General features: G+C 41.8%; 1 protein-coding gene across 2 annotated transcripts in view; it reads right to left on the bottom strand.

Moving 5' to 3' along the window:
* Positions 1-865: 865 nt before the first annotated feature.
* CLTC (clathrin heavy chain) overlaps positions 866-25,244 on the bottom strand; it is a 29,855-nt gene continuing 5,476 nt past the window's right edge. The window contains exons 2-33 of one of the 2 annotated variants that reach the window (XM_082776407.1): positions 23,354-23,561; positions 20,925-21,193; positions 20,467-20,628; positions 19,637-19,750; positions 19,037-19,210; positions 18,355-18,552; positions 17,458-17,658; positions 16,906-17,058; positions 16,496-16,618; positions 16,106-16,243; positions 15,586-15,750; positions 15,288-15,468; positions 14,462-14,625; positions 13,051-13,176; positions 12,302-12,444; positions 11,693-11,927; positions 11,225-11,347; positions 10,983-11,128; positions 10,632-10,815; positions 10,195-10,387; positions 9,593-9,750; positions 9,214-9,378; positions 9,014-9,121; positions 8,718-8,885; positions 8,412-8,561; positions 8,011-8,142; positions 7,737-7,847; positions 6,865-7,035; positions 6,334-6,555; positions 5,212-5,232; positions 2,168-2,243; positions 866-1,880 (exon numbers count right to left, since the gene is read on the bottom strand). In XM_082776407.1, coding sequence (XP_082632533.1) covers positions 1,756-1,880; positions 2,168-2,243; positions 5,212-5,232; positions 6,334-6,555; positions 6,865-7,035; positions 7,737-7,847; positions 8,011-8,142; positions 8,412-8,561; positions 8,718-8,885; positions 9,014-9,121; positions 9,214-9,378; positions 9,593-9,750; positions 10,195-10,387; positions 10,632-10,815; positions 10,983-11,128; positions 11,225-11,347; positions 11,693-11,927; positions 12,302-12,444; positions 13,051-13,176; positions 14,462-14,625; positions 15,288-15,468; positions 15,586-15,750; positions 16,106-16,243; positions 16,496-16,618; positions 16,906-17,058; positions 17,458-17,658; positions 18,355-18,552; positions 19,037-19,210; positions 19,637-19,750; positions 20,467-20,628; positions 20,925-21,193; positions 23,354-23,561 — 5,007 coding nt within the window. In that variant the 3' untranslated portion in view covers positions 866-1,755. The remainder of the gene's footprint in view (positions 1,881-2,167; positions 2,244-5,211; positions 5,233-6,333; positions 6,556-6,864; positions 7,036-7,736; positions 7,848-8,010; positions 8,143-8,411; positions 8,562-8,717; positions 8,886-9,013; positions 9,122-9,213; positions 9,379-9,592; positions 9,751-10,194; positions 10,388-10,631; positions 10,816-10,982; positions 11,129-11,224; positions 11,348-11,692; positions 11,928-12,301; positions 12,445-13,050; positions 13,177-14,461; positions 14,626-15,287; positions 15,469-15,585; positions 15,751-16,105; positions 16,244-16,495; positions 16,619-16,905; positions 17,059-17,457; positions 17,659-18,354; positions 18,553-19,036; positions 19,211-19,636; positions 19,751-20,466; positions 20,629-20,924; positions 21,194-23,353; positions 23,562-25,244) is intronic. The other variant, XM_082776408.1, reaches the window with a different exon arrangement.

The raw sequence follows: 25,244 nt of genomic DNA, 5'->3' as shown, positions 1-25,244 counted from the left end.
TTTTGTAACAAAGCTGTGGGGTTTTTGTTTGTTTTTTTTTGAGAGAGAGTGCTATTGAGCACCAAGTCAGGAATTCTGTGCAGTGGGCTTGCTCAGGATCCCATTGGGATCTTACCTGGGCCAGTTGCTCATCAGCCCAGGGAAGGTCTAAGCCCAAAGGCAGGTGAGAGGCACGGCCTGGGAGAACTCTTCTTACTCCAGCACGGTTCATCAAGGAATAAACAATCCCAGCTCTAGCCTGCAGCTGCCCAAGCCCCCCAGCTTCACACCCACTACCCTTCCCCACTGACCTGCTGTAACGCTCACCTGCCAGAATCCCTCAGTTCAAGCTGAGCAAAGAGAGGGGGATTCAGCCTCAGGGCTGGAACCTGACACTGAGGATAGCTGGAGAAGCTTCCATCTCTTTGCCAGGAGCTACCACAACTAGGGCCAGGGCTGTACCATTCAGTGCACTCAAATATGACAGTATTCATTGAGAAACATTTAAGTCAATTTTATTTGAAGCTAAATATATTTAAGGCAACTTACATACCTAGAACATAATCTCAATTTAACTGACACACCCTACTACGATCCTAACGTATCATCTGGGCAAAGATGCTGTAGTTGACCACAGTGCAGCCAACTCTTGAAAAGTGCTATTTTCTTCCATCTGGCATAATCTTTCTATAGAAAAAGCATTACATATTTTCTTGTATCGTCCCCTCAGTGCAAGACACCACTACTGGTCTCTATTGCTTCTGTTCTAATGGCCCCTTCTACCCTTGAGGTGTATGCACTTGTATGCCCCCAACGACTAGCACTGTAATACTTGGTTCGAGGTTGAAGGTCCTTTTGAAGACAGTAAAGTGAAGCTACCACTATGCAGCATGTCCACAGTCCAGTAATTTATTTTTAAATTGAGTAATTTCAAATTGCACAAACAAAACTGAACAGCAATATGCTTGAATTCTCTCTTCTGTACACTCAAAACAGTGATCTAAAACACCACAATATCCAACATACACAAACCTCAGGGCAGGGTTAGTAAATACACAGATTGGAATCATGGTGCTCTGTTCCTGAATGGAATGTCCCACAAAAGCACAGGATACAGCACAACATAAGGTCATCTGTTACATATGGAGTGAGCAAAAAGACACTAGCATTTTCTATATGCATAACTGGAAAAACCTGCATAGGTTAAGGAAAAAACTTTTACTCATTTTAAGTCAGGCAAGGTTGTCTGTACGCATTTTAAATTCTTTTAGAGCTATGCAATCCAACCAGGGTAGGATATGCTGATTAGTGTTGTCTCTTGTCAGCGGTCTTGCAAGGTCAAATACAAGTATCTTCACTTTAGCTTTCTCCGAATATACAGTGAGACTTAAATGCATTTAGAATAGACAGTACATACTGTAAGCTGCTCACATACAATGAACTTAAGATTCAGTATTAGAGTTTAACACTATAGAGTGCAAATCAGAATCTTCACAATAGACTTAATGGTAATAAGCAGTCCTGCAAAAGCCCACTTGAACAAACTTGTTTAAACTATTCCCCTTTTAAAGTAAAGTCTAAATGACATGGAATGTGAAAAAGATTTAACATAAGTGATTCAAAGTTTGCGCTAGAAAAAACAGTCCTTCATGAAATAAAGGTTACAAGAACACGAGGCAGAACTCTTGCTTTTTCCCTGGTATGAGTTAAAGCGGGGAGGGACGGTGGAGTTTCAGTAAGAAAATATGCTAGCTCCAAACTGACTTGTGCTGCACCTTACATGCTGTACCCAAAGCCAGGCTGCGGTTGCCCGTACGGAGGCGCAGTGTAGCCATAGCCAAAAGGTGCTTGTGGAGGAACTGCAACGCTGGGTCCTGCTGTCAACATTAGCTGGGGCTGACCTGGAAGACAGAACAGTTATATATATTATGAATAATATATTCTGTATACTATGAATAATATAATTCTGTTCTATATGTTGTAGAACAGAAATACCCAAGATAAAAATAAAGCATACTGGGCAAGATCCAAGTAATACAGTTCTAGTACAGCTCCTGCACTGTTTTCTCTAGTACTGATTTCATATGAAGAACATTTCAGGGTGGGGAAGGACCACCAAAACATGTCTAGAGAGGTATTGATTTAAAAGATAAGTGTGTTACTGACAACATATGAACTAAAATATTACCATAAACAATAGGTTGTGTTTCTGTAGCTTGCTCCTCTTCCTTTCTCAAAGACTCTGATGCATCCAGTTTATCCACCTGGAATTGAAACCAACAGTTAAAACAACTCCTCCAGAAGAGGTACTTATTCATGGCAGAGAAGTGGAAAAGCCTTAGTGGTATGTTAACACCCATCAAGAAAAGGAGACCATTTACAAGTTAAGATCAATTCAAGTAGCAATGTTGGTACTGGTGCAGTCAAGATTGTTCATTTCCTGAAAAAAACCCTTAATTGAGGGATTTGTGGAACTTCATTGAAAGCTCGCTCCAGGCCAAAGCTTTGTATGAAAGGTCCCATACTGGACTAGAGCTACTTTGGCATCAGTAAGCTCCTTGACTGTTGCTCCAACTGCTTCAAACCAGCAGCCTTAGGTCATAAACTCGGATTTTAGCAGTGTCAGTTGGCAACCTTTGGTGTTGGAGCAACTAAGATAATGTCCAGACCTGGAGAAGTTTCCCTGAATATAAAACACTGATGCAAAGTGATCTCAAGTTGGTATTTGTGTAACAGACTGCAATAGCATCCGACATGTCACTTGAGCCTCAAGATTTCACTTTCCAAACCCATTCACTCATGCAATTTCAGTTCAAATGCAGAGAATGCATGTGTATAAGACTTGCTTTTTTCCACTCTAGAACTGCGTGGCAGTCAGCCTAAACCCACAAATACTCGGCTTGTTCAAGCTTAATACACGGTAACAGGACGAGACTAGCCAGCTTCATTCTGCTGCACAGCAAGTGGAAATGTGCTGTTAGCCCAGCCCTTCAAAAGGCAAGAGAAGAAACTTGTTCTGTATTGAAGCATCACTTGCTACTAAAATGGATCCAAGGAAACTCAGCATTACTACAGGCTAAGGCAGGCCCTGAAACTAGAACCGCAAAAATTAGGTACTGCTATTTTACCTGGGAGATAAGATTTAGAAAAGTCAGAGACAACCATGCCAATTACTTTGTAAAACAGTAAGACAACTCACAAACCAGATTAGTCTTTAATTTCATGTGTCCTTAATAAAGGAGCTCGAAGGCAGGTTTCCTGTACTTACACAGGGTCAGCATCACTGAACAGCTACATCAACATCCATGAGTTGAAGAGTTTTCAGATTAACTGTGCTACGTTAGCAGTTACCTGCAAGCAGCACTACCAGCTTTCTTCTTTCTTAGTTGCACATTACACGTTCCATAAACCTCTTAGTTTGTAACCTCAATTAGAGGCATTAATCCATGAAGTGACTTAAGTCCTGAGCTTTATGAGTTTGTTCATTGATTGGGCTTCTATGGCAAGCCTTTTTGTTGTCTCACACCAGTATCTGGCTTGCTGTTGTCAAAGCGCACAGGAGCATATGCCAATGCTTTACGACTCATTTCCAGACACTGGGCTGAAAACTATACTGGTTTTGACTCAAATAGCAACACACTGAACACAAAAGCACAAGTTTAGAGATGCAGATCCAAGAAGAATGTGCGAGTTTGGTACTAAGCAGAGGCATTTGGTTTACACACGCTTGGAAAGCCTCCAGCCCAGGACATTTAATGCATTTTTAACCCAGTTTTGATGCATCTCCTCAGAATTAAACAAATATTTTCAATAACAAGAGCAAGTCTGTAACCAGCCTGCAGGATGGTTCTCACACCACTTGCTTAGGCGTCATCAGGTTCGGTACCCTAACACACTTGTTACAAGATTGTTTTAAAGGCTTTTCCACAGGGACTGCAATAAGCTGTAGAAGAAAAGTAACATGCATTCAATGTTATCGTGTTATGTGTGCATGAAAAAGAGGCAAAAGTACTGAAGCAGGAGTGAGGTCTGAAGATGACTGCCATACAGGCTCCCCCCAAAAAACCACACGCAGCCCACAGCAATGCCTTGTAGCTTAAGGAGTAGTGGGATGTAATTGCAATGACTGCTACACATGCGTAGTTTATGCAAACACTGCAGTTCAATTACCTTTTTTCACACACACGCTTTCTTACTGCCTCACTTACTAGCTGCTGAAGGACCTTACACTACACATTTTAGTCAGGTTAGCCTTGAGTTCCAGTGGTGTATTTACAGACATCTTGTCACCAAAAAGCAGTTTGCACTTAGTCCATCCTGAAGCCATTTGTCGGTTTGCCCTTTGCCCAACCATATTAATGGAAAACTCACACTAGGGCTGATTTCTGTTCTAAGGAGAATTGGAATGGCATTTGTACAGGAACAAATGGACAGAAGCCTTAGAATTGCTCTTAGGAAGGGCAACATTGCATAGCAAAAGGCAAGACCCAGAGTAGCCTCAGAGGAGCTTTTTTTTTCTTTTAAGAGGTAGCAAGAGAAATTTAATGAAGCTGAGGAGCTTGGAAGGCAGTCTTTTTTTTTTTTTTTTTTTTTTTGCACAACTACAACAAACTTACTACAGGAAAGGGAACCACAGACTTGGTCTAATAGCTGAGGTTTTAAGTTATCGTGTGGACTAGGACACCATGTGGATTAGACTAGCACCATAAGAACTGGACACCTGAGAGAGAAAGAGTCTCTTCTGAAGCAGCTAGTATCTATTCTGTCTACTGTCAGCACACATTAGTAACAGTCAAGAGATCAGAAACTGGATCACAGTCCTGTATTTGTATATTCGCTAATATATTAGCAAATGCCATATTGGTTTATAGTTCAGAGAGAGCCAGCAGTCCAAGACTTAATTATTCGTTACTCTAGGTCATTCCTCCAGTCAGTTTGGCAGTCCAATAGTAGCACTTCACCCCTTTGACACCAGGTTGACTGTGATCCAACTGATCACCCGTACGCCCTTCCTGAGGATCTACTAGCATATTAGTAGCAAATGAATCTACTTTTGTCCTACTGCACTAACTACTTGTAGAGTTAAACAATTTGCATATGCTTTAGTGATATTTTGTTTGGGGGAAAAGCAGTAGCAGCAGTGTAATAAACGTAGGAAAGAAAAAAACTCATGCAGAATCCTTAGACTTAGTCCTCCAGACTTAAAGATGGAAAACAAGAATCAACTTTCACCTTTTCCTTTATTGCATCAACCTGCAAAGGAATTCAGAAGGTGCAGCTTAGAAAAATCAAATTCCATATTTAGCATATAAGAGGTAGAAACAAAAGTGTCAGGGAAGAAATAATTAAGGTACAGGAGAGCAAAAACAAAGATACACCAGAAGTATCTGCTTTAGAAAGGCAGCTCTGCTCATTACTAGGTTGTACTGCGTTGATTTCATTAGCTACCCTATAGTTATATCCTAACTCTTCAGCAAATCATGATGTTTTAATCTCTAAGAATCCTACTCCAGGACTACTAGTCCCAGGAGAGGCCTAGTATTAGCTTGGTACATCAGGCATGTCTGACGAGCAATGCTATTGCTTAGATAGCTCCCCACCTCCCACAAAATTCAGCATTTAAGGATAGCAGCTTCCTGAAGGAAGCAACAGCCAGGCAAGTCTCCTGGACAAACAGGCACTATGGTGGTCTTCATCGACTCAAGCACTGAATTCAACTTTTACTTCTCATACAAAGAGTTCTGATCATTAAGGAATTTACACCATTTAATTTTAAGATACTCTAGCAGCTTCAGCAGGGCAAATCTTGCTAGTGACAGCTGGTATTTAGCTGTGACAAACCTGGTTCAAGTCTGTCAGAGCAGTACCAAGTATTTTCCCCATCCTAAAGTGACCTCACACAAGAGTTGAGTCAAACAAATAGTTAGTGTCATTAGCATCAGAGCCATGGTTTAAAGTTAAGTGCACAGCAGACAAAGTTAAATCAAGTTCTGGCTATAAGGGTTTTTTAGTAAACATTTTAGAATCTAGTTAGAGCTTGTTCTCTGCTGGGATTCCTGACTGACATGGCATATAAAAAGCCTGAATCTTGGAACTACCTAAGACACTGCCCACAGTCAGACAAATACTACTGATGCAGGTTCTGCAACTGGTAGATAAGAGTGGAGTCTGCAAGCGTTTCAGTCTCTTAGAGGGCGAAGTCTCTCCCCAGATGGACTGAAAAACAAGTGTGGACATGGACAGACAGACATTTGACGAAGCCCATATCAATGTTAGTAGCAAGCAGACAGTCTCAAGGCATACACACCACAGTGACTAACAAGCTTTCACTGTTGGAGAAGCGCCTGCTCTTACCTTGGTCAAGTATTCCTTCATGACCTGAATGAAGTATGGCATGGCAAAGTCCATGATGTTGTGCCTCCATGCTGTTTCCAAGACAACGTCCGGCCTTAGAAGATCATAGCAGGTGAACAGACAAGCACCAAAGCATTCTTTCTTGTTCTCCTGCAAGAACCACTGCAACAATTCTTCCGCCAGCTCAGTATCTTTGGATTCTGAAGCATATTGCATTGCATCCTACAACAGGAGAGTCTGGTTAGCTTCACGTGCCATAGTATATTCACTGATGTGGGTGGGGTTCATAACTAAGCTGCAATTTATTAGTAACATTAGCAGAGAGGAGGCATTCTACAGCTTGTTTCCAAGAAATCTTGGAAATACAGTGCTACTCTGCAGCAAGATGTGCCAGATTAGCAACAGGCACCACCTAGCGGCCTCCAAAAAGATGCAGCTTGACTGGAAAGTCAAGATTCCAAATTCTAGGAGTCAGTTAAAAGACTAGAAACAAGTAAAGTATGCTAAACCAGATCTGCGCACAAGTCTTACCTTATACAGTCTGTCTTTCTTGCAGAGTTCTACACTCTGTTTCCAGCGATTGTTTCCTTTGAAGAGATACGCAGCAATTCTTCGGAACTCTATCAGCTCATGTTTCTCCAAACGTTGAGCAAGAGAGATATTGTCAAAGTTGTCATATGCATCTATAGAAGTCCTAAGGGCCTGAGGCAAGAACAACAAAGTTATTCACATTTCACCCAAACAATTGCATCCTCAAAGATGTCAACACCTTCCATACATCTTCTGTATTCCTACTTCTAGTAAAATAAAAGTATACTAGTCAGACCTGCAGTGAGAGCTGCTTTTTTTTTTTTTTTTTTTTTTTTTTTGGAGAAGCTGGCATTTGACGCACATGGAGTTGAGAGTATTCTGGTTCATATTTTTCAGTAGCAATTGCTGTGGTCAAGAGACTGAATACCTACTGTACATGTTATGCAAATAGTAGAATAGTTAGATGTTTGCATTCTTTCCTTCGCATCCCCATTTGCTTTAAATAAAAGCTGGATCTGTCACACTCAAAGCAGTTGGTCAATTCCTATAAGGAATAACCAAAAATGCCCCCCAAAAGCCACTGACAGTTCTTGACTTAATCCTTCCCTAGTCACTACTAGTTCAGTTTGAAGCAGCGAAGAACATACGCTTAAGGAATGTTAGTTAACAGTAAGCAGGCAGAATCTATTGAAAACAAGGGAGAAACCTGTTTCCAGATGTGAAAAGCAGACCTAGAGTGTTAAGTTAATACTGCCACAGGAGCCAGCTTGAACAGAACTTGTCTGAAGTTCAGGAGTAGATCTTTTACAAAGCACATACAACATGCAAGTCCCTGTCTGTTCCAGATACTGCTGTTTTGAGACAAGACATACCTGGTAGTCTTCTTCAATAATGAAAAGGTTGTTCAGGGACTCGTTCACTGATTTGTTGTTGTGATTTTGAACAGAACGCAAGTAAGGCTTAACCAGTGGTAACTGTTTAACCTTCAAGGAAGCAGACAGATAAACTTAAGTCAAGGCAACTTTCTGTAGATTTCAGCATCCTCCCTGTGAGGCAGTGAAGTAGCTGAGCATTTTAAAATGTTTCTACAGCTAAATGCTTTTGCAATTTTAACTTCTCCTTCGATCTGAATAGTAGGGAAATTACCTTGGTGAAGAAAGTAACAGCACGAGTATGGTCAAGCCGAGGGGACAACACCATCAGCAGATCATTAAGCAACAGAGGTTTAAATTCCAAATAGAATTGAACGGCCTTGTAATACAGCTCCACATTAGCCACCTAGAAATGAGCAAGGACATACGTTCAGAGCAGAAACCTGATTGCAAAGGAATCCAAATGAAAGATGGACATAAACTTAAACATTCAGCACAACCAAGCCCCCCTCCCCCCCTTTATTTCTAGGGGTCCTTTTAGTTACTGTAGTTGATTTGTTTTAAAATTAAACAGCAACATCAAGAACTCTGGATTTTAAACAGACTACTAGTGAATGAAAAGAACGGAAGTACACACATCAAGAATTTTAATTCCTTTCACTAGCAAAGTTATACCTTAGTAATGATATCTTTGAACTGTCCTTCTTTCCAAGCATCTGTTGGGTGATTCATCATTGTGATTATGGCATTATCGTATTCTTCATACTTATCATACAAGAACACCAATTCAGCCCAGAGATGGGCCTGTTCTGCAGCTCTCAGAACCTAAGCAAAAGGCACATTAGAAATTCTAATTATTATATATATAATTATATTGCTATCAGTGCTTCTCATAACCTTGATGAGCTGCTACTGCAAAAGCTAGGGCACACACAATCCTGAGAGATGTGTTTTAAGTGTCATGTTTAATGGGTCTTTCACCTTGGGGATGTTGACTCTGGACCAGAACAGTTCCAAGTGCTCCCTCATCTTCTGTGGTTTGAACTTGGAGTAAAGAATTGCTAGCTCCGTAAACATTCCCATGTGTGCTCGCTCAAGCCCAAGTGCTGCTTCCAACATAGTTATCAGCTCTTCAAAGTAGCCGCGATCCTAAAAAAAATACAGTTAAGAGATGTTTCAACATTAGGAACCAACCAGACTCCAGATTTCCAGTCTTAAGCTACATTCTCTACTGGCAACTCTGCCCGTGACTGTAAAATAGCAGTCAACTTAGTTACCTGGTAATAATTGATTAGCTCTTCCAACTCATCTGCATGCACTACAATATGAAGTCCACACATCTGGGCCAGACGGAACTCTTTTCCATCAACACAAGCAAAGCAGACCTGGAATTGACAATTTTAGTATAGATTATTACAAAAGTTTCTGAAGAGACTACAGTTCTGTAGTTCTTAAGTTATTCAAGCAGTAAGTTTACCTCTTTCCACGTGCGAGTACTGTTTGCTTTCCGAGCTCCATCCACAGCTGCCTGGTATTCACCTAGGTGAACTAAAGTTGAGGCTAAACGGCCAAAGTTGGACACGTTGTTATACAACAGCTTAGCTGCTTCATACATCTTTTCATCGTAACAGCGATCGCCAACCTACAGCGGAACATAACCAGGTTATTCTTGCAGCTTTTCAGACAGACCTAAATAAAATGTGTAGCATTTAAGCCATTATCAAAAATGGAAATGCCTGCAAGGTTCAAAACCTACATATCTAAAGGGATAGAAGTCCCAACACCTCACTGATCAGTGAGGCCTACAGAGCTTGCTGCTAACAGTGGAAAAAAAAAATGAAAAAAAAATCACTCACTTGCTGAATATGTGCGTTGTTGGGCCCATTGATAAACTCCTCTAGCTCTGCTAGACGGTTTGTTTTAGCAAGAGCAAAGATTAGTTCTGTTTCCACATATGACTCCCGGGCCTTCTTGCGTGCCATCTGAAGGTATTTCACCAGTTCTTCCCAGTTTCCTGTAAAATGGAGTTCAGAATGCTTAATCCCCACCACTGAGATCCTTTATGCTTAGGTTATACTACCAGCTCAACCTAGTTTGACATATTTCAAAATATGATGATCCCCAACAATCACGGCTAGCTTTTATACTGTGTGCTACATTCATTAAGCCCATCGTAGTGACCTTACATAAGTCAACTCTGCTGTTTAACTACATGTAAAGACCACCTTATAAGCAATTGCTCTGACAGAAGTCTCCAGCTGGGTAAAGAAGGTAGTCATAAGACAACTGATGATTTGCAAATAGAACATAACTTTTCCCATTCTTTAGGGCAGTCTTTAAGGGTCAGATGACTCTGCTTGAATCAAGAGACAGGTTTGACAGAACTGCTTTTGGAGCAGATCACGCAAAAGAGCTCGGCAACATCAACAGCAAAGACTTAAATAAAATGTAATCATACCACTGGCATTGGCAGCTTGAACAACTTCCATGTACGAGGAAGGATCATCTGCTTTAATATACGAGTCAATTGCTTCTTTTACCATTCCTTTCTGAAGCTGTGCTTTAGCCAGCTGACTCCACACAGCAGGCTCATTGCAGCGTTCAGCAAATTCATACGCCCGATCCAGGTTTCCAATGTGCTCTATTAATACCTACAGAAAGGGTTGCCATGATCAGTCACTACCTATGAAGGTCAATTTTACCATACACGAAGCTGCGTTTCACATTGCAATTCCTCAGTGAGTCCACACTGAATGTTGGTTTTACTTCATAGGACAAAGACACCAAGCAGCTTTTGGTGCCAACTGGTGTTAAGTACCAAAGTCACAAATTAACAGCAAAGTCCTTGTGTGAGGATGCACATCGCAAATTTACTGCAGACAAACTTTAAGATACCTGTACAGCTGACGTGTTGACATCAAATTTCCTGAAGATGGCAAACGCCTCCTCAAAGAGCTCGTTACTGATAGCTATATTGGCTATGTCTGGGGCATCATAGTTATCCAGGCGATTGATGTATTCCATGACACGGGTGCGATCAGCCTTAATAGCTGTAAGAATTAGAAGGTTCTGCAGATTCCTAAATGAAGAAAGAAAATAGTAGTACATAAATCAAGTAATGATCAAGACATTCACCCTCCCCTCTGGAGAAGTTACTAGTTAATTTGCTGTTCCACCTTAGGGCAGCTCAACACCTACATCAGGTATAAATTCAAGTTTCTTAAACTCAAGGTTGACATTACATACCTGTGCTCACTGAACACAGAGTTATCAAGAACTATTTTCTCCAACAGTTCAATAAGCTCGTTAGGAAGATCTGCAGTCATGAAGGCCTTCACAGTGACAGACACTTCCTCAGGATCCTGGGTCTCTGACAACGCAGTCTGTACAACCTGTAGGCAGAGTCAAGCCATTGACACGTCAGGTAAGGCAGGTGCAAGCCAGTCAAGGTAATACATCACAGACTGTTAATATTTTATCAGCTATACCTGGTCAATCAGTGGTCTTCTGTAAGGGTTGCTTTCCAATAGCACACTGGCCCACAGTTCAGGGTCTTTACGGCGAACCAAGTAACGAGAAAGGCTTTTGAAGAGGGAGTTCTCATTGCACACCTAGTGAAAAAGCAAAGCCTTTTCAGATTGGAGTCACAACTACTGGAGTCTACCTGTGGACACACTAATTGTAATTCAACATCAAATAAACCCCCTGAGATGGGAGCTAGAAATCCAGGGCTTTGATACTTCCATTAGCCTCCCATTCTAGGATTTCCAGAGCAATCTCCCATTTCTCATTCATCTACAGGGGACATTCAAATAGCTACTTATTTGACTACAAGTGAGCACTTCCTAGCTTAGTATTTTTCAGGAAGTAAATGTTGTTGTCAGCAATTATCCTGAAGTACCTATCCCATATTAGGTTGAACTTAAACCATGAGTCAGCAGCCTTGGCATACATACATTGATGAGTTCCAAATCGCACTGTCCACGCTCATAAGCCACACAGGCCAGGTGAGGGTCCCTCTTCTCACAGTACTTGCCAACAACGCGGCTATCATAGTAAGGATTCTCACGCAGGAATCTCTCCGGGTTGTTGTTGCTATCAATGTATATTTTGGCCAACGCATTGTGAGTTGCAGGCTCCTCACAACCCTCGTGAATTCTTGCTTCCAGCCAGGGCAGAAGCAATTTCAGCCTAGAAAGAAGGTAGTTTTGGATTAGAGGTTGAATAGGTATCCCCTCGCACATTTTCTTCATTATGGACTCTAGTGTAGAAGAGTCAGTAAATAAACCAGAATTACAGAGTACTCCATTCTGGCCTGAATTCTGGTTCACTATTACAATGGGATAACTTCTTGACATTTAAGAATCACATGCTAAAGCAGCTCATTATCTCAAGACTACTTAATGGGGGTCCTCACATCAGCCAAGAATTACAGCAGACTTCTACTGCTTTCTCGCCCAAAGGCACCTTCTGGTTATCTGTCAGTACCAGGGTTAGTTACATACTGAGGATGCACACAGATAGATGAGCGTATCAGTATCAAGAGACTTGCAGACGCTCAGTACCTGTTTCTCTTCTCAACCTCTGCAACAAGTTCATCAGTTGAAAATTGGCCTCTCACAACAAGGATAAGGTTCTTGATCACATCTTCAGAGCAATCCACATCAAGCAGTCCCCCGATAACAACAGGCAGGCGGCTTGGGTTCACCTAAACAAGATAATTTTAAGAAATCAGCGTGTTGTCATGCAGCAGAGTCAGAACTTATCCCTAGAAATACACATGAAGGCTGCTTGCTCAGAGTGACCTCATCTTCCTGCCCTATCTCCTGAGGATCCGTACAGGCTTGAAAAAAAAAAAATAAAAATAAAAATTAAAAAAAAAAAAATCAATTCTCCAGTCAGCAGGGGTTCGTAACACAGTTAAGCGGCTCACTAGCGCTCAGCCCCCATAGGAAGAGCTCCTAAGCAAGCCAACTTGTCCCTGCAATAAACAGTAGAGGAGAATCTCCCACCCTCCCTGCCCCAAAGCTGGAAGTTAAAATTATGCTAAGAAACCTCTAGTTCCTCTATCAAGAGTTCCTCCTTCATGAGGCACATTACTGGGGGGGTTACACTCTGACTGAAGAATAAGTAAGAACTCTGACTCACATAAGGGCTAACTTGCCAAAGGCCACTAACAGATACTTAGATGTCAGTCTCAAGTATGAGGCTTTTTGCTGAATACTTATAAAAACGTTGTGCTTATAGCTGCACACAATACTAGAAAGGTTGATCAGTTTGGCCCATTAAAGCTAAGTGAAAAATTGTAACTTACCTTCTGTACGTAAATCTCAATGTACTTTTGGAGATTATTTCTGTACAGGTACAGCACCAAGTCATGGACAAAGTCAAAGCGATCACACACAATGATGAGCGGTAGCTGGTCAGTGAGTTTAGCTTCCTAGAAGGAGAAGAACTTGTGTAATTTGGTTTTGATCTCAGAGTCAAGCGGAAAGATACAATCAAATTGTTAAAGCAAGCTGAACTTGGAAAGTCCCAAATTCAATGGTCAATCAATTAATGACAGCTTATTATTTGACTTTTTTTTTTTTTTTTAAAAAAAAAAAAACAATATGCAGCAAGTAAGAATACACCCACATCAGGGCCTACAGCAAGAAGCTTTCTGAAGTTTAACTGTGCTGCTTTGCGTGGCAGGGTCTACAAAATGTTACAACACAGTACAACTATTGTGAGTCTAAGCTATAGGCAGCATTTTTAGTTGCCACTGGTTATTGGTGTGCAGGATTAGCACTCTGGGATTTCAAAAAAGACATTTAACCAAAACTAAATTAAGTTGTGGACCATAATGGAAAGCTTCCACACAGAACTGACTCCAAACACCAGGTGTCCTGTGATACCTTGTAGCACTGGATTTAGAGAACAGTGAGAATTAAGCTAGTAGTCATACTGAAATTGTTAACCAGATTAAGTTATCTAGAACTATTCCACTTTGAGCATAAGGTTACAATCGTTACAATACAGAAGCTCATCTACATGGTGGACACCAGTCCAGACACGCATTTCAGAGCACTTATTTGAACATGCACATCCCAGAATATAATCCTACAGATACAAATTGTAGTTAAGGAGTTTACACAGGGAGGCCTGTACTGGGAGATTTACCTGGTACATGTCCTGCACATTCCAGACATGGAACAGCACAAAAAACAATAGCTTTCATCAGGAATTTGACAGCTTGGTAACTTATCTTAGGTGGCTTGGTCATTTTACATACCTTACACCTCAGTGACACCAGTTTATTTTACAGAATTCTCATTTGAAGTGTTTTGCCATCTTCAGATGTGATCAGCAAAATCTAGGACTATGCTATATAACTGACAAACGTGAAGGCAGGAAATGTTCCCAGATAAAGTTTTCCCCTCCCACATTGTTTCCAAGATATTTCTAGTAACGTTACATTTGTCAACAAGCTCAGCACTAATAATGGGCTACAGAATGGGAACTTCTTCAGAACTATGTTAGAGAGGTGCTCTGAATCCCAGCAGGAACAGTCAGCGTGTATTTACACAGACTGGCATTATCCTAGCAGAGCTAAACTGCAGTTCACCTGGCTGAAGTTTCAGAAAGTGTATAGAAGTAAAACGAATGGATAGATCAACCTTGAACTCTGAAAGCATTCATGCAATTAACTGACACCAACACAATCCACACTGTCCAAATATTACCTTGAGGAAGTTTTTAACACGTTCTGGATCATAGCAGTTGCTTTCCCTGCAGATTCTTTCTACTTCTTTAATTTGCCCTGTCTTGCATGCAGCTTGAATATACTTGAAGTGCACATCTGGATCCTGGCTGAAGTTTACAATAGAGCCCAGGAAATAAAACAAACCTTGAAGGAAATGGTCAACATGTTATTTTGCTAGTACTTAAGTTGGATGAGTATTAGCTTGTGGGAAAGCCTACCTAGTTTTGATTACGTGAAAATCTGAAATTGGACTAGTGTAGAAGCTTATAAAGAACTTTTAATTCAAGTATTGCAATTATTTTACAAAGACCAGATGCTCTAGCCAAGCTGTACCTGTTGTTCTCCATGTATTACATAGACTAGCATATCATATGCAACTTTGATGAATACTAATGTATTCCCATCAATTGGGATAGATCAACTTTGTTGAAATAATATCCAGCACGTGCCTTCCTTACACCCCTACACAAGAGCAAGGAAGGGTTCCAAAAATCAGAAGTAGTTGGGTCCAAGCCACACTCGCAACCTTTCACCAAAACAAGCACACAGTGAAAAGCTGCTTACCACAACTCGCAGCTAAATCTCACTTAATCAAGTCCTATGTGCCATCAGCTTTAAGCGACTTGGAAGTCACTTGCCTGAAGTAATCAACGTTGTGTGTATGTTTTTCAGAAAAAGCACACTATGCAAGAAATCCATCCATAATAGCACCACATTCCATTAACCATCCTCCAAATCCTTCATGTATACATGTATGAAAAAGTGAGCACTAGTTCCTTTTGCTAAAGACAGGAGCATGAACTTACCTTCAAAGCTCTTGAAGGACTCAAAGAGCTCAATAAGCGACTGTGTTGACAGTTGTTCGTGGTATTTTGAAGCTACCTGGACACAGATCTGCAGGTTCTGACGAATGTTAGCAGATAACATAGCACGCAGACACTCCAGTGAGTCTTCTACTGATAAGGAGCCAAAATAGTTCACTAACCACTGCAAAAATACATAAGCCATTTTAGACTCAAGTAAAACACTACACTCTGAAGTCAAAGTGGAAAGAAATCGTTAATTTCTTAGCTTTTGATAGATTCAGGAAATTTGATTTTATACCTCAGGATTGAGAAGATGAGTGTGAACTACTGCACGCTTGATGTCGTACAAGTCTGTGAAGTGTTCGAGTGCTCTCTGCAGCAAGCCAGCTTTCTCACACAGCTGAGCTATGTGAGCCCGGTCATAATGAGTAAACATTTGGTTTCCCAGGATAGCATCTGCAACCTAGAAGTAATAACAGAAAGTTTCATTTAGCTCCTACAGCACTGTCACAATTCAAATGTGCAGCTCCCCATAAACAAGACTTTCTAGCTTGAGAGAAACTGTATTTCAAGTGTAGCAAAGAAGCCAAGAATTAACAGTAACACTCACAGCAGTTCTATGCAATTGAGCAATTCAGAAATGATCTGAAAAGAAGAGAAACTACCTTAGGGCTTTGAAGCACCTAAAAAATATAACAGAATTCTAGCTTTACAGTTGAAGCAGAGATGCTTTCAAGATTTTAAACATTTATCAGTGGCATTTGATATGGACCACAAACTAGAGGTTCGTCTAATTCAGTTAAAATTGCAAAGTATACCTGAGGCGCATGCATGAGGTTCATCTCAAGTAAACGTGTTTGCAGGGGACCTTCTGAGGGACGATTATTCTTCAGTGCATCCAGCAAGAAGGCTGTACATTGCTGAATTAAGTTATATTCCATAAAGACATCCACAATCTGCAAAAAAGATTAGGCTTCTGACTTGCAATTGAAAGCACATTTAGACAAAGCAATATTAAGGGCAGCTTCGAACATATCAAGCTGTCACATTGTGTTCTTAAAACTAGGCAAGAAACCGCATTGTCCCAGTAGGGTAAACCCAAACAAACAGTTCAAAGTATTTTCCATGAAGTATGGAAGAGGAGTATGGCTCCTCTTAGCAATTTATCACCTCGGGAGTTAACATGTAACAGCAATAAAATTATTTACTTGTGTTATGTCTGCAAGAGGCTCTTCATCTTGAACAAGCATTTGTGCAAACTGCTGTCCTTGATCAGGGCTGATTCTCATTACGTTCCTCAGCAAGAAAATCCAGTCTGGAGTATACCCAACCTGAAGAGAGAGTGAGAAGTAGTAACTCAGCAAGAACACAGAGCTCAGTAAAAGCTATTGTCAGTAGCTTACACAAAGCAGTCACAATTTCCTCATTTGGAGGAGGCTACACAGGGAGGGATGCAGGGATACACGTAAGAAGTCTAGGAATAATTAGCAACAAAACTTTGGACCAAAAGAGGCAATACAAACTCTAAGATGCCCCCAAGAATACTTTTAGTAATTGTAGAGCATACATAAATTATTCCTAAATATAGAACAGGCATAGCAACTTAGTTTCCTCTCACCTTCTTAGCATACAAAACAATCTTCTGGACTTGTCCTGTTTCAGCAAAACACTGAATGACTTTGTTTGGAACATTGGCTCTCAGGTAGACACTAAGTGCTAGTGTAGGATCTACAGATTTCACGAGATCTCCCAGCTCCTCTGAACACTCCAGCTGTTTAAAAGAGATAAATACAGTAAGCCCACCCCAACAGTGTCATGATGAAATGTGTTTCATTTGCATCTCATTTGTCTTCCTTATAGGATTTCCTTAAAAAGAATAACAATAATCTAAGGCCAAGCTTGATAGAGTTATCTGACGCTTTCATCTACAGGAATGTTTCTTAGGTTGGTCTGACAAGAGTCAGAAATGCATTTGTAGGGCTAAAAAGAACTAGGTTATCTGATATCAGCCTGTTTCTTCAGCTAATTACAGAAATCTAAACGCAGCTCAAAGTAATCAATTATTTGATGACACAGTGCATTGAGGAGTTGCCCAGTTGAGCTTTCCTCAAAAAAAGCACTACCAGGCAGTTATCTTCGAGTACCTAAGAGGTATCTATTCCAAATTTACCTTGTCTTCTTTTAACCATTTCTCCAAGAGCTGTTTGCGTCCCTGCTGAAGAACTGGTCTGCAGAGTTCCAGCGACTCATACTTATTCAGCTGCCCTTGGTCAAGCAGAATACCAAAGTACTGGAGTAAAGGAGAAGTCTGTCCTGGCTGAGCTGGAACACTCTGGAACCGACGGATGGTGTCTGGAGTACGCAGGATTCCCTGCCAGAAATAGAGATGCACTTTAGTTTCCTGTTCTGCTATTGTGGCTTGGCAAGATTTCCTCCAGAAAGCTGAAGTTGGAAATGCTTACTGCAGCAACATTATGTTTTGCCAACCCAGAAAGCAGTCAGCAGTACCACTGAGCATTGCATTTGAGATGTTTTAATAGAAGATGTGCAATAGTAGCCTATTAAATCTGTATTGCTGCTGGAACTAGTTTAACATCATAGGACTGTCCTACAGAATTAAGTCATTCTTGTTCTTGCAAGCAAGTTCCTCTCATCTGAATTTACTATGCTAAACAATCTCCAGCCTTAGTGAATCTTCAATCTTAGCATCTCTCCATTTTATTCTGTTTACAGATGCAGCCTCAGTTAGAGGTTGTCATTTCAAAGAGACTTTTCCTGTCATTGGAGGGATTAAAATTTATACCAGAAGCATTAAGTCACATAGCCATTGCTTCATTCAGTTCCTTCCCCCCCTCTATAGACTTCATACAAGCTTTAGAACCTTCCAGCATTTAGAACATTCCAGTACTCTCAGCACACAGCATACTGGATCTTCATGGGAATGTTAACAAGTACTACATTAGGACAGGTCTCTGATCTTGCCACTCGGATGAATTCAGAGAACTTTCCTGAAGCATGAAGCTTAAGCCAGCAGAGTTCAGTACTATTCAAACTGTTCATCCTTTACCTTTGGAGCATTAGCTGCCACTTTTGCTGCCTCTGAATAGTTCCCTTGTGCAAACAGTGCATTGAATTTTCTAGCAAAAAGTTCCTCAGCTCCAGCCAGGTTGTTGCGGACAGCCATTCGTAAAGCCAGGTCAGGATTCTGGAGCACATTGGTGATGTAGGGAATAATATTCTCTTCTTCCACACATACTGACAGCACCTGAATAAATGATTGAGGAAAACTTTCAGTTAGTCCAAATATAAGAGGAGAGGCAAGTGCTAAGTTTACCTCTAAACGGAAAGCTACAGCATACACTGAAATGTATGGCTCAGAACATGCAGATTTGAGATGTCCTGAATGTGGAATTTCAAGTTAGCATATTTAAGACTTCATTAGCAGGTGCTCTGTGAGAGGGTAACATCCGCCCAAAACAGAAATACATTCTAGTTCTATCCTCAACAGGAAGAGGGTGCTTAGATCCACTGACTGTCATTACAAAAAAAAAAAAAAAAAAAAAAAAAAGGTAAAAAATGCAGACAAGCTGCACTCCTGTTCAGATATCTGATACTATCATGCTCCTCACTCTGATATTCTGCCTTGTTCATTCATGTAGACTTTCAGACATCAATAAGAACACTGTAGCCTATCATTAAAGGCCAGCTGGATTGGCTAAGCAAGTAGTTTCCAAGCCAAGCTTTCTTACTTGTCCCTTTCTGTTTACTCCTATAATTCCGGCTGTTGCTTCATGCTGGGCAGTAACAAATATGGTCTCTCCACTGATTCTGTTCATGTAGATACAGGTGCCAGTTTCCAGGTCATACAAGTGGATATAGCCATACTTTGTTATCAGAAACACCACATCATGCTTGTCACTTATCTGCAAGACAGGAATAGATTAATCAGATTTGGTATTGGATAAAACGAGTAAGTAATTTTTAGAATTGGACAGCTGTACCATTTCAGGAGGACTAGAAGTGCTTTTTTTTTTTTTTCCCCAGCTGAATACTTGAGTACTCTCATAGCAGAATCAAATTTTAAGAGTTTGGAAAGCAGTTAAATATACATGAGTATTTGTTCCATATATAAGAACAAGCTGTCTTTGAATCTGCTTGTCCCCAAGCAGATTCAAAATACAAGCAGATTCAAGATACTTTAACTCTACTAAAGCAGGAGCAGAAACCACACCAGTTAGTTTAGTCCCAAACCTCAGGTTTATATTGGCCAACTAACTGCCAGTGCCCTGCTTCACAATCATATCCACTGAGGGAAGCTACAGATTTGTTTTTATGTGCAATTATCATACCTGCATTGCAACAGGAAAGTCATTTTGTGCTTCCGGAGGAAAGAAGACATCCACTGCTTTCTTTGGAAACGGCTGATTCCCGGTCGGTGGTGTACCAACTTCAATGATATGCAACTGTGCAATAGGTAAGATTAGTCCGTCAGTTCCCACATGACTCACAGAACAATAGACTTTAACAATAAAGATACAGCAGTTCTTCTGCTGCTGACCCTTAATCCCAAAATTATGCAAGCGGAGGAGCTAAGCCAGCCTTCCCGAACATTTGCACAGGCATGAAGTGTAACATGCTGTATTCATTCTCAGTTGTTTTCCTCATCTATGGAATGTGATCTTTAGTTATCTCTAGATACTTAGAACTTTAACGATTCCTTTAGATCACTTTTTCTGCACTCTTTTGACTTGCTTAACATATTGACACAATTCATATATTTCTGACATTTATATTTATTGCTAACTAGCCTGGTAACACTAGCATTTAATTTTTTCATCCAATAATTTGGAAGTTAAGCTTGGTACTGGGGATCAGCAAAGAGATTACAACAGCTTTTCCCTTAAGCTTTGCTTGTGAAGGCACATCCTTCAAGCAGCTAATTAGCTTGCCAGTCATGACACATCACCTCACTTCATGACTGGAACAGACTTCTCTACTTCAGGCAGCCCCCGCTGTGAAGCTGTGTACGCCCCAGTTTTCATATACACTAGAGGAATAGCATCCAGACTGACACCTTTTTCCTAGAGGCAAATTTGTGCATTAAACCACTTGTTTTCCTGGAGGCAGATGACCAGGATGAGTTATTAAAGATTAAAGCATGTTTAAAACCAAGTCTTACCTTACCCCCAGCTTGCCCTCTTACTGCAAAACAGAAGAGAGTGGACTCTTCAGCATTTCCTTCCATCTTGAACTGCGCGAAGCTGGCTGCGTGCCCCTCAATCGGTTGTGACACTTTTCTATCTACAGAATAGAGCTGCATTGCTCCCACAACACGGTTTTGCTAGAAAAGACAGAACAAGAGTCAGAAGTAGCAAGCACATGGTCAGCAAAGTCCTCTAAGTTAGTGTTCGCAAATACGTTGTAATATTAAGCTGAAGCTTAATAGCTATTAAGAAGAAATGGCTGAAGCTATTTCTTCTTAATGCCATGCTTTCTCTTACAAATATATCACAGCAGATTAACTTTTTATGTGTTTATACCAGTACTGCAAGATTTTCAGTTACACATAAGATTTTACGATCAAGAGAAGCACTTGTGTTCCAAACAGTATTTTAATAGTCCTTCAGAGTAAAGTACCTGTGCAGATATGCCAGTCAGCAGCAGCCACTTCTGCTTGGCATCAGTACGGTAGTTGATGATCTGGCAGCCAGCAAGACTCGAATGGCGATCAAACATTTTCACGGGCTGGGACTCCCCCTCCATGCTCCAGTGGTAGACTGCATTATCCGTTACAAGGGCAACAGTATTCAGAGAGATCCACTTCCAGAAGGTGACATCATCTGTCATTGTATGAGCCTTCATCTTGCTCTTCATCTCAATGTTGAATATTTGAAGTGTTTTCCCAGCTGAAAAGCATGACATTGTTAGCCAGGTGGCAGTTTTCACCTGTTATTTCAAGCAGTGGTTAAAAGCAGAAGAGCTGCAGTATGATGCTAAACACTCGTGAAGTTTTTAGAAAATGCTATGATATATTGGCAATGTCATTCAGTGATCAGCTACTAATTCTAACCAGACCACATTCCTAATTTCACTACCACGTAATTGTATGCTTTCTGGTCTGAATTTGCCATTACTGACCGACCAAACAGATGTGGAAAACAGCTTGGTAGGAAACAAAAGCTTCAGCGACACAAGTTGTATGATACTTCATACATCAAAGCCAGGTTAAAGTAAAGCTAAGTGTCTTGAAAGTTGCAAGGAAAGCTATGCCAGTGTCATTAAAAATGATGTCCACATCTGTTTCAAGTATAACAGGGCATAACACAGGAAGGTCAGGCTGGCAGAGCCTTTCCTAATTGAGACTCACTAACCAACAGCCATTAAGTTGCACCATCGGGATACACAGAGCTACTGGCTGCAAACCAAACGAACACACACTGTGCAAGGAAAGGACTCTAGTGACCAACACAAGCTCTAAGAGGTAAGAGGACAAGTTATTTCAATTACACACAATGCTGAATACATACATCGTGAACAGCCACCTGCAATCACTTCTACCAGAGTTTTTACAGCGCAGTGGTATATAAGATATCATTTCTTCCTGTTGAATAGGCAAGGAGGGTTCTGACCGAGCTCTGCTAGTTTTAGGAGGTAGCTACTTAAGCACACTCTACTGTAGCATAAAAGGAACATTAAAGACATAAAACTAAGTCCAGGTCAGGGTCTCTGTTAAGGTTGCTAGCTGTATCTCAGCTTGATAAAGCCAAAGCCATACGGACAAGTGCCTTCACTCAGCAAGGACTAGTTCAGGTGAAAGCCACCATTACTTCAGCCCACTGAAATATGATGCAGAGCCAGAAGTTTCTCCAGAGCTTGGAGAAGGGTGTCCAGTAGTGTTACTCAAGCTACAGGCTAGCCATTTATTTCCACGTCTAGTGCAGCTGAAGCCTTAGAGTGAAGGGATATTAGATTCAGGTAGCATCTATCCTACATGCTAGAGCAGGGATATTAACAGCCAAAAATTAGATGCGAGTCTAAAGGGCCAGTCCTGTTTATAAAAAGCTTAATATCAAGAACTCGATAGTCTAAAAGTGCCCTGAGTTTGAATGGATTAAGTTTCTAAATCTTAAGGATTCACTTGTTTGAGAGGGCATGAAAAAATCTCTGAATTTAGGCTTTCAGTTATTTAACACCACTGTTCAGCCACGTCCACCATAAACCTGAGTCATTCGATTCTGCTTTCTCTTTTCATAGAACAGGACAGTAACTGGTACAGTCAGTCGAGATAACTCACCATCTGCACACACAAGAGAGCATTAAAGTTGTGACAAAACAGTAGGACAGTATTAAAATCAAACTTAGGTAATATTGAACACATTTAAATATTTCCATTGGCAATATATTAATTTATAGTGATAGAATATTTGAGGCTTCCTGGGAGGAAGAGGCTGACGCTTCTGGAGCCTCCAAAGGAATGATTGTTCTGTGTATTGGCAGAGATAAGGAGCGAGCTGACCTTGTGCTTCGTGCACTACACAAGTCTTCCACGGATAGTTTTACTTTCTCTATCAGGGGCTGATACAATAAATATGCACCAATCAGTGCACCAGCCTTGTGCAGCGTGGCAAAGACTACAGCCTCTGCAAATATTTCCCCTCCTCCCCAGCCTTAGTTTTCTACTCTGTACAGAGAGGTTCAGCTGATGGATCCTATACACTCAGGAGATCAGGTCTCACTTCCCCTAAGAGGATTCCAGGCTAGAGACTCCAGAAGTAGCCCAAAGCTTGAACTTTCCTTCCAGCTCTCTGTGCTCTGAAGCCATAAATACTCTCACTGGGCAGCAAAAAACTCATCCAAATGACAAGCAAACCAGCGGCAAGCTTTAACTGAAACTTATTACCCAGCTACCTTCAGAGTAACCGAAAAATCACTGAACTTAAGCTCCCATTAAGCTGTGGAAAATTGGTAAGGGATCCTCCCACCTAAGTTGCCTGACAGATTTAAGTCAGTCACAAACCAGTACTACAGAAAGCTCTGCAGTGACTCCACGCATTTCTTTTCCATACCTTTTAATGCAATAACTTTACTGGCAGGGTTCATGATAGCACTGTCGGCTGAAATCGGCCTCCGAATGGGGTTGCTGGGGTCGTTCATGTCGATGATCACCACTTGCGCCTGCTCTCCCACCTTCTCTCTTATACAGATGAATTTGTCAGACTCCATCGTCAGAGTGCTGAACCCGATGTTTGCTGGGTTGATGCCCAGGTTTTGGAGCTGGAAAAGAAGAAGGTTTGGCATTAAATTATTACCTCAACACAGCCACCGACAGCTTTGGGGGAAGCTGCAGGAGAAGCCAGGCCTCCTGTATCCTTCCACCACAACACAAACCAAAAGCACGTTACCCACAAGAGCCGTGACACCACGATTCTTGCCCACCTTCAGTTACACCCAGCAGGCTTTTTGGAGACCCGCAGCGTTCAGGCACTTGGTACCTTATCTCCAAGGTCTGTTACAGTCTATTTTTTCAAGAGCCCAGCCTCTCAAATGGTTTAAGGCACATGGCAGTTGCCTGCTCCTGGTTGCAGTGCTAGCCACAGCCTCAGTACCCACTTGCATCAGCTTTGCTTCCAGAGCCCTCTGTCACTCCACTTGAACTTGGCAGCTATCACTATTTCAAGCTTAGCGCCACACGTGAGGGGCCTGAGCTTTATCTTTATCCTTGCAGAGTTAAAAAAAGCTACCTGTCTCGCAGTTAGCCCAGCCCTCTCCGGCAGCGAGGCCTTGCAGAGCTAACAGCTACGAAACAGAGCCTGCTGAAAGCAGCAGTGGCTCACCTGCAGCCTTCCTTGGTACGCCGGGCATCTACAAAGCATCTCCTTTCCTGCTGAGCCAGCCTGCTGCTGTGAAGCTTTACATGCCTACCTTTACATGGCACTTCTAGCACAGCTTGCAGCAAAACACAGTTCAGGCAATGCCACTGCACTGTGCTTGCAGACTGATGGATCAGGATGGCAGTACTGAGACAAAGCTGTACTTCTGCTGTTAGAAATGGATAAAATTGGTTACTTCACATCACAGACACATGTCCAGCCTGTGGCAGGCATCCCTTAGAACCACAGGCTCACTTTTCTACCACTAGAGGAGTCAGCCCTCCTCCTAACACCTCAGCCTTTTTAGGAGACCCCCTGAGCTCCAGGCCCTGTCCCGCTGCCCGGAGGGGCTGGTTGCTAGCTCTTCTGAGCCATTTCAGCGTCACTGTGCTAATCTGCAGCACCACACCGAGCTCTTATCAGCTGTGCTCCGAAGGCTTGGAGGTGACCACGCCTCGGCTGCTCTGTTCCAGCGGCTCCTGATAGAGAGGGTGTTTTACTGCACTTCCCCTTTGCCCCAGGGAGCAAGCACCACCTCCCTGTGCCAGGTTAGCAGAACTTCACAAGGGGCATTGCTAACGACGGGCTCTGTCAGCCAGGGCAGCCAGATCTCGGTGCATCTTGAAGTACAGGCTCAAAAGCAAGGCGGTTTTAGCCCCCTGCGTTCACTGAAGAGTATTTCTTGAATATGGTTCAGCCTTCGGTTCTCCAGGCACCCTGCACGCAAGTCCCTTGTCCTAAAGGGCAGCACTTCGTTACAATTATCTTGCCAGATGGTAAGACGGGAAGCAGGACAGATTTAAGCAAGTTACCGTGACTGCCCAGTCAAATCCTGCCTTGGAAAAATGGCCACCTACATCCCCTGCAGCTCCACGCACTGAGCTCAGTCCCAAGAGAGCTCCCCTCACACCCAGCCACTTCCAGGTGAAGGAGCCGTGTTTTAGCTGGCTCTCCTAGGGGAGAGCTGTCTTGATACTGGAAATTGAGCCCAGCCTCCTGGACAGGGCAGAGCTCTGCTGCTCAGATCAAGGGGGGCGAGGTCCAGTGCCCCAGAACCTGAGCACAGGTCCTCCAGCAGCAGGGATTC

This window comes from Aythya marila (assembly GCF_965140915.1).
Source record: "Aythya marila genome assembly, chromosome: 20".
Lineage (NCBI taxonomy): Eukaryota > Metazoa > Chordata > Aves > Anseriformes > Anatidae > Aythya > Aythya marila.
Note: the sequence above shows the minus strand (reverse complement) of the source record. Positions and strands in the feature narration are given on the sequence as shown.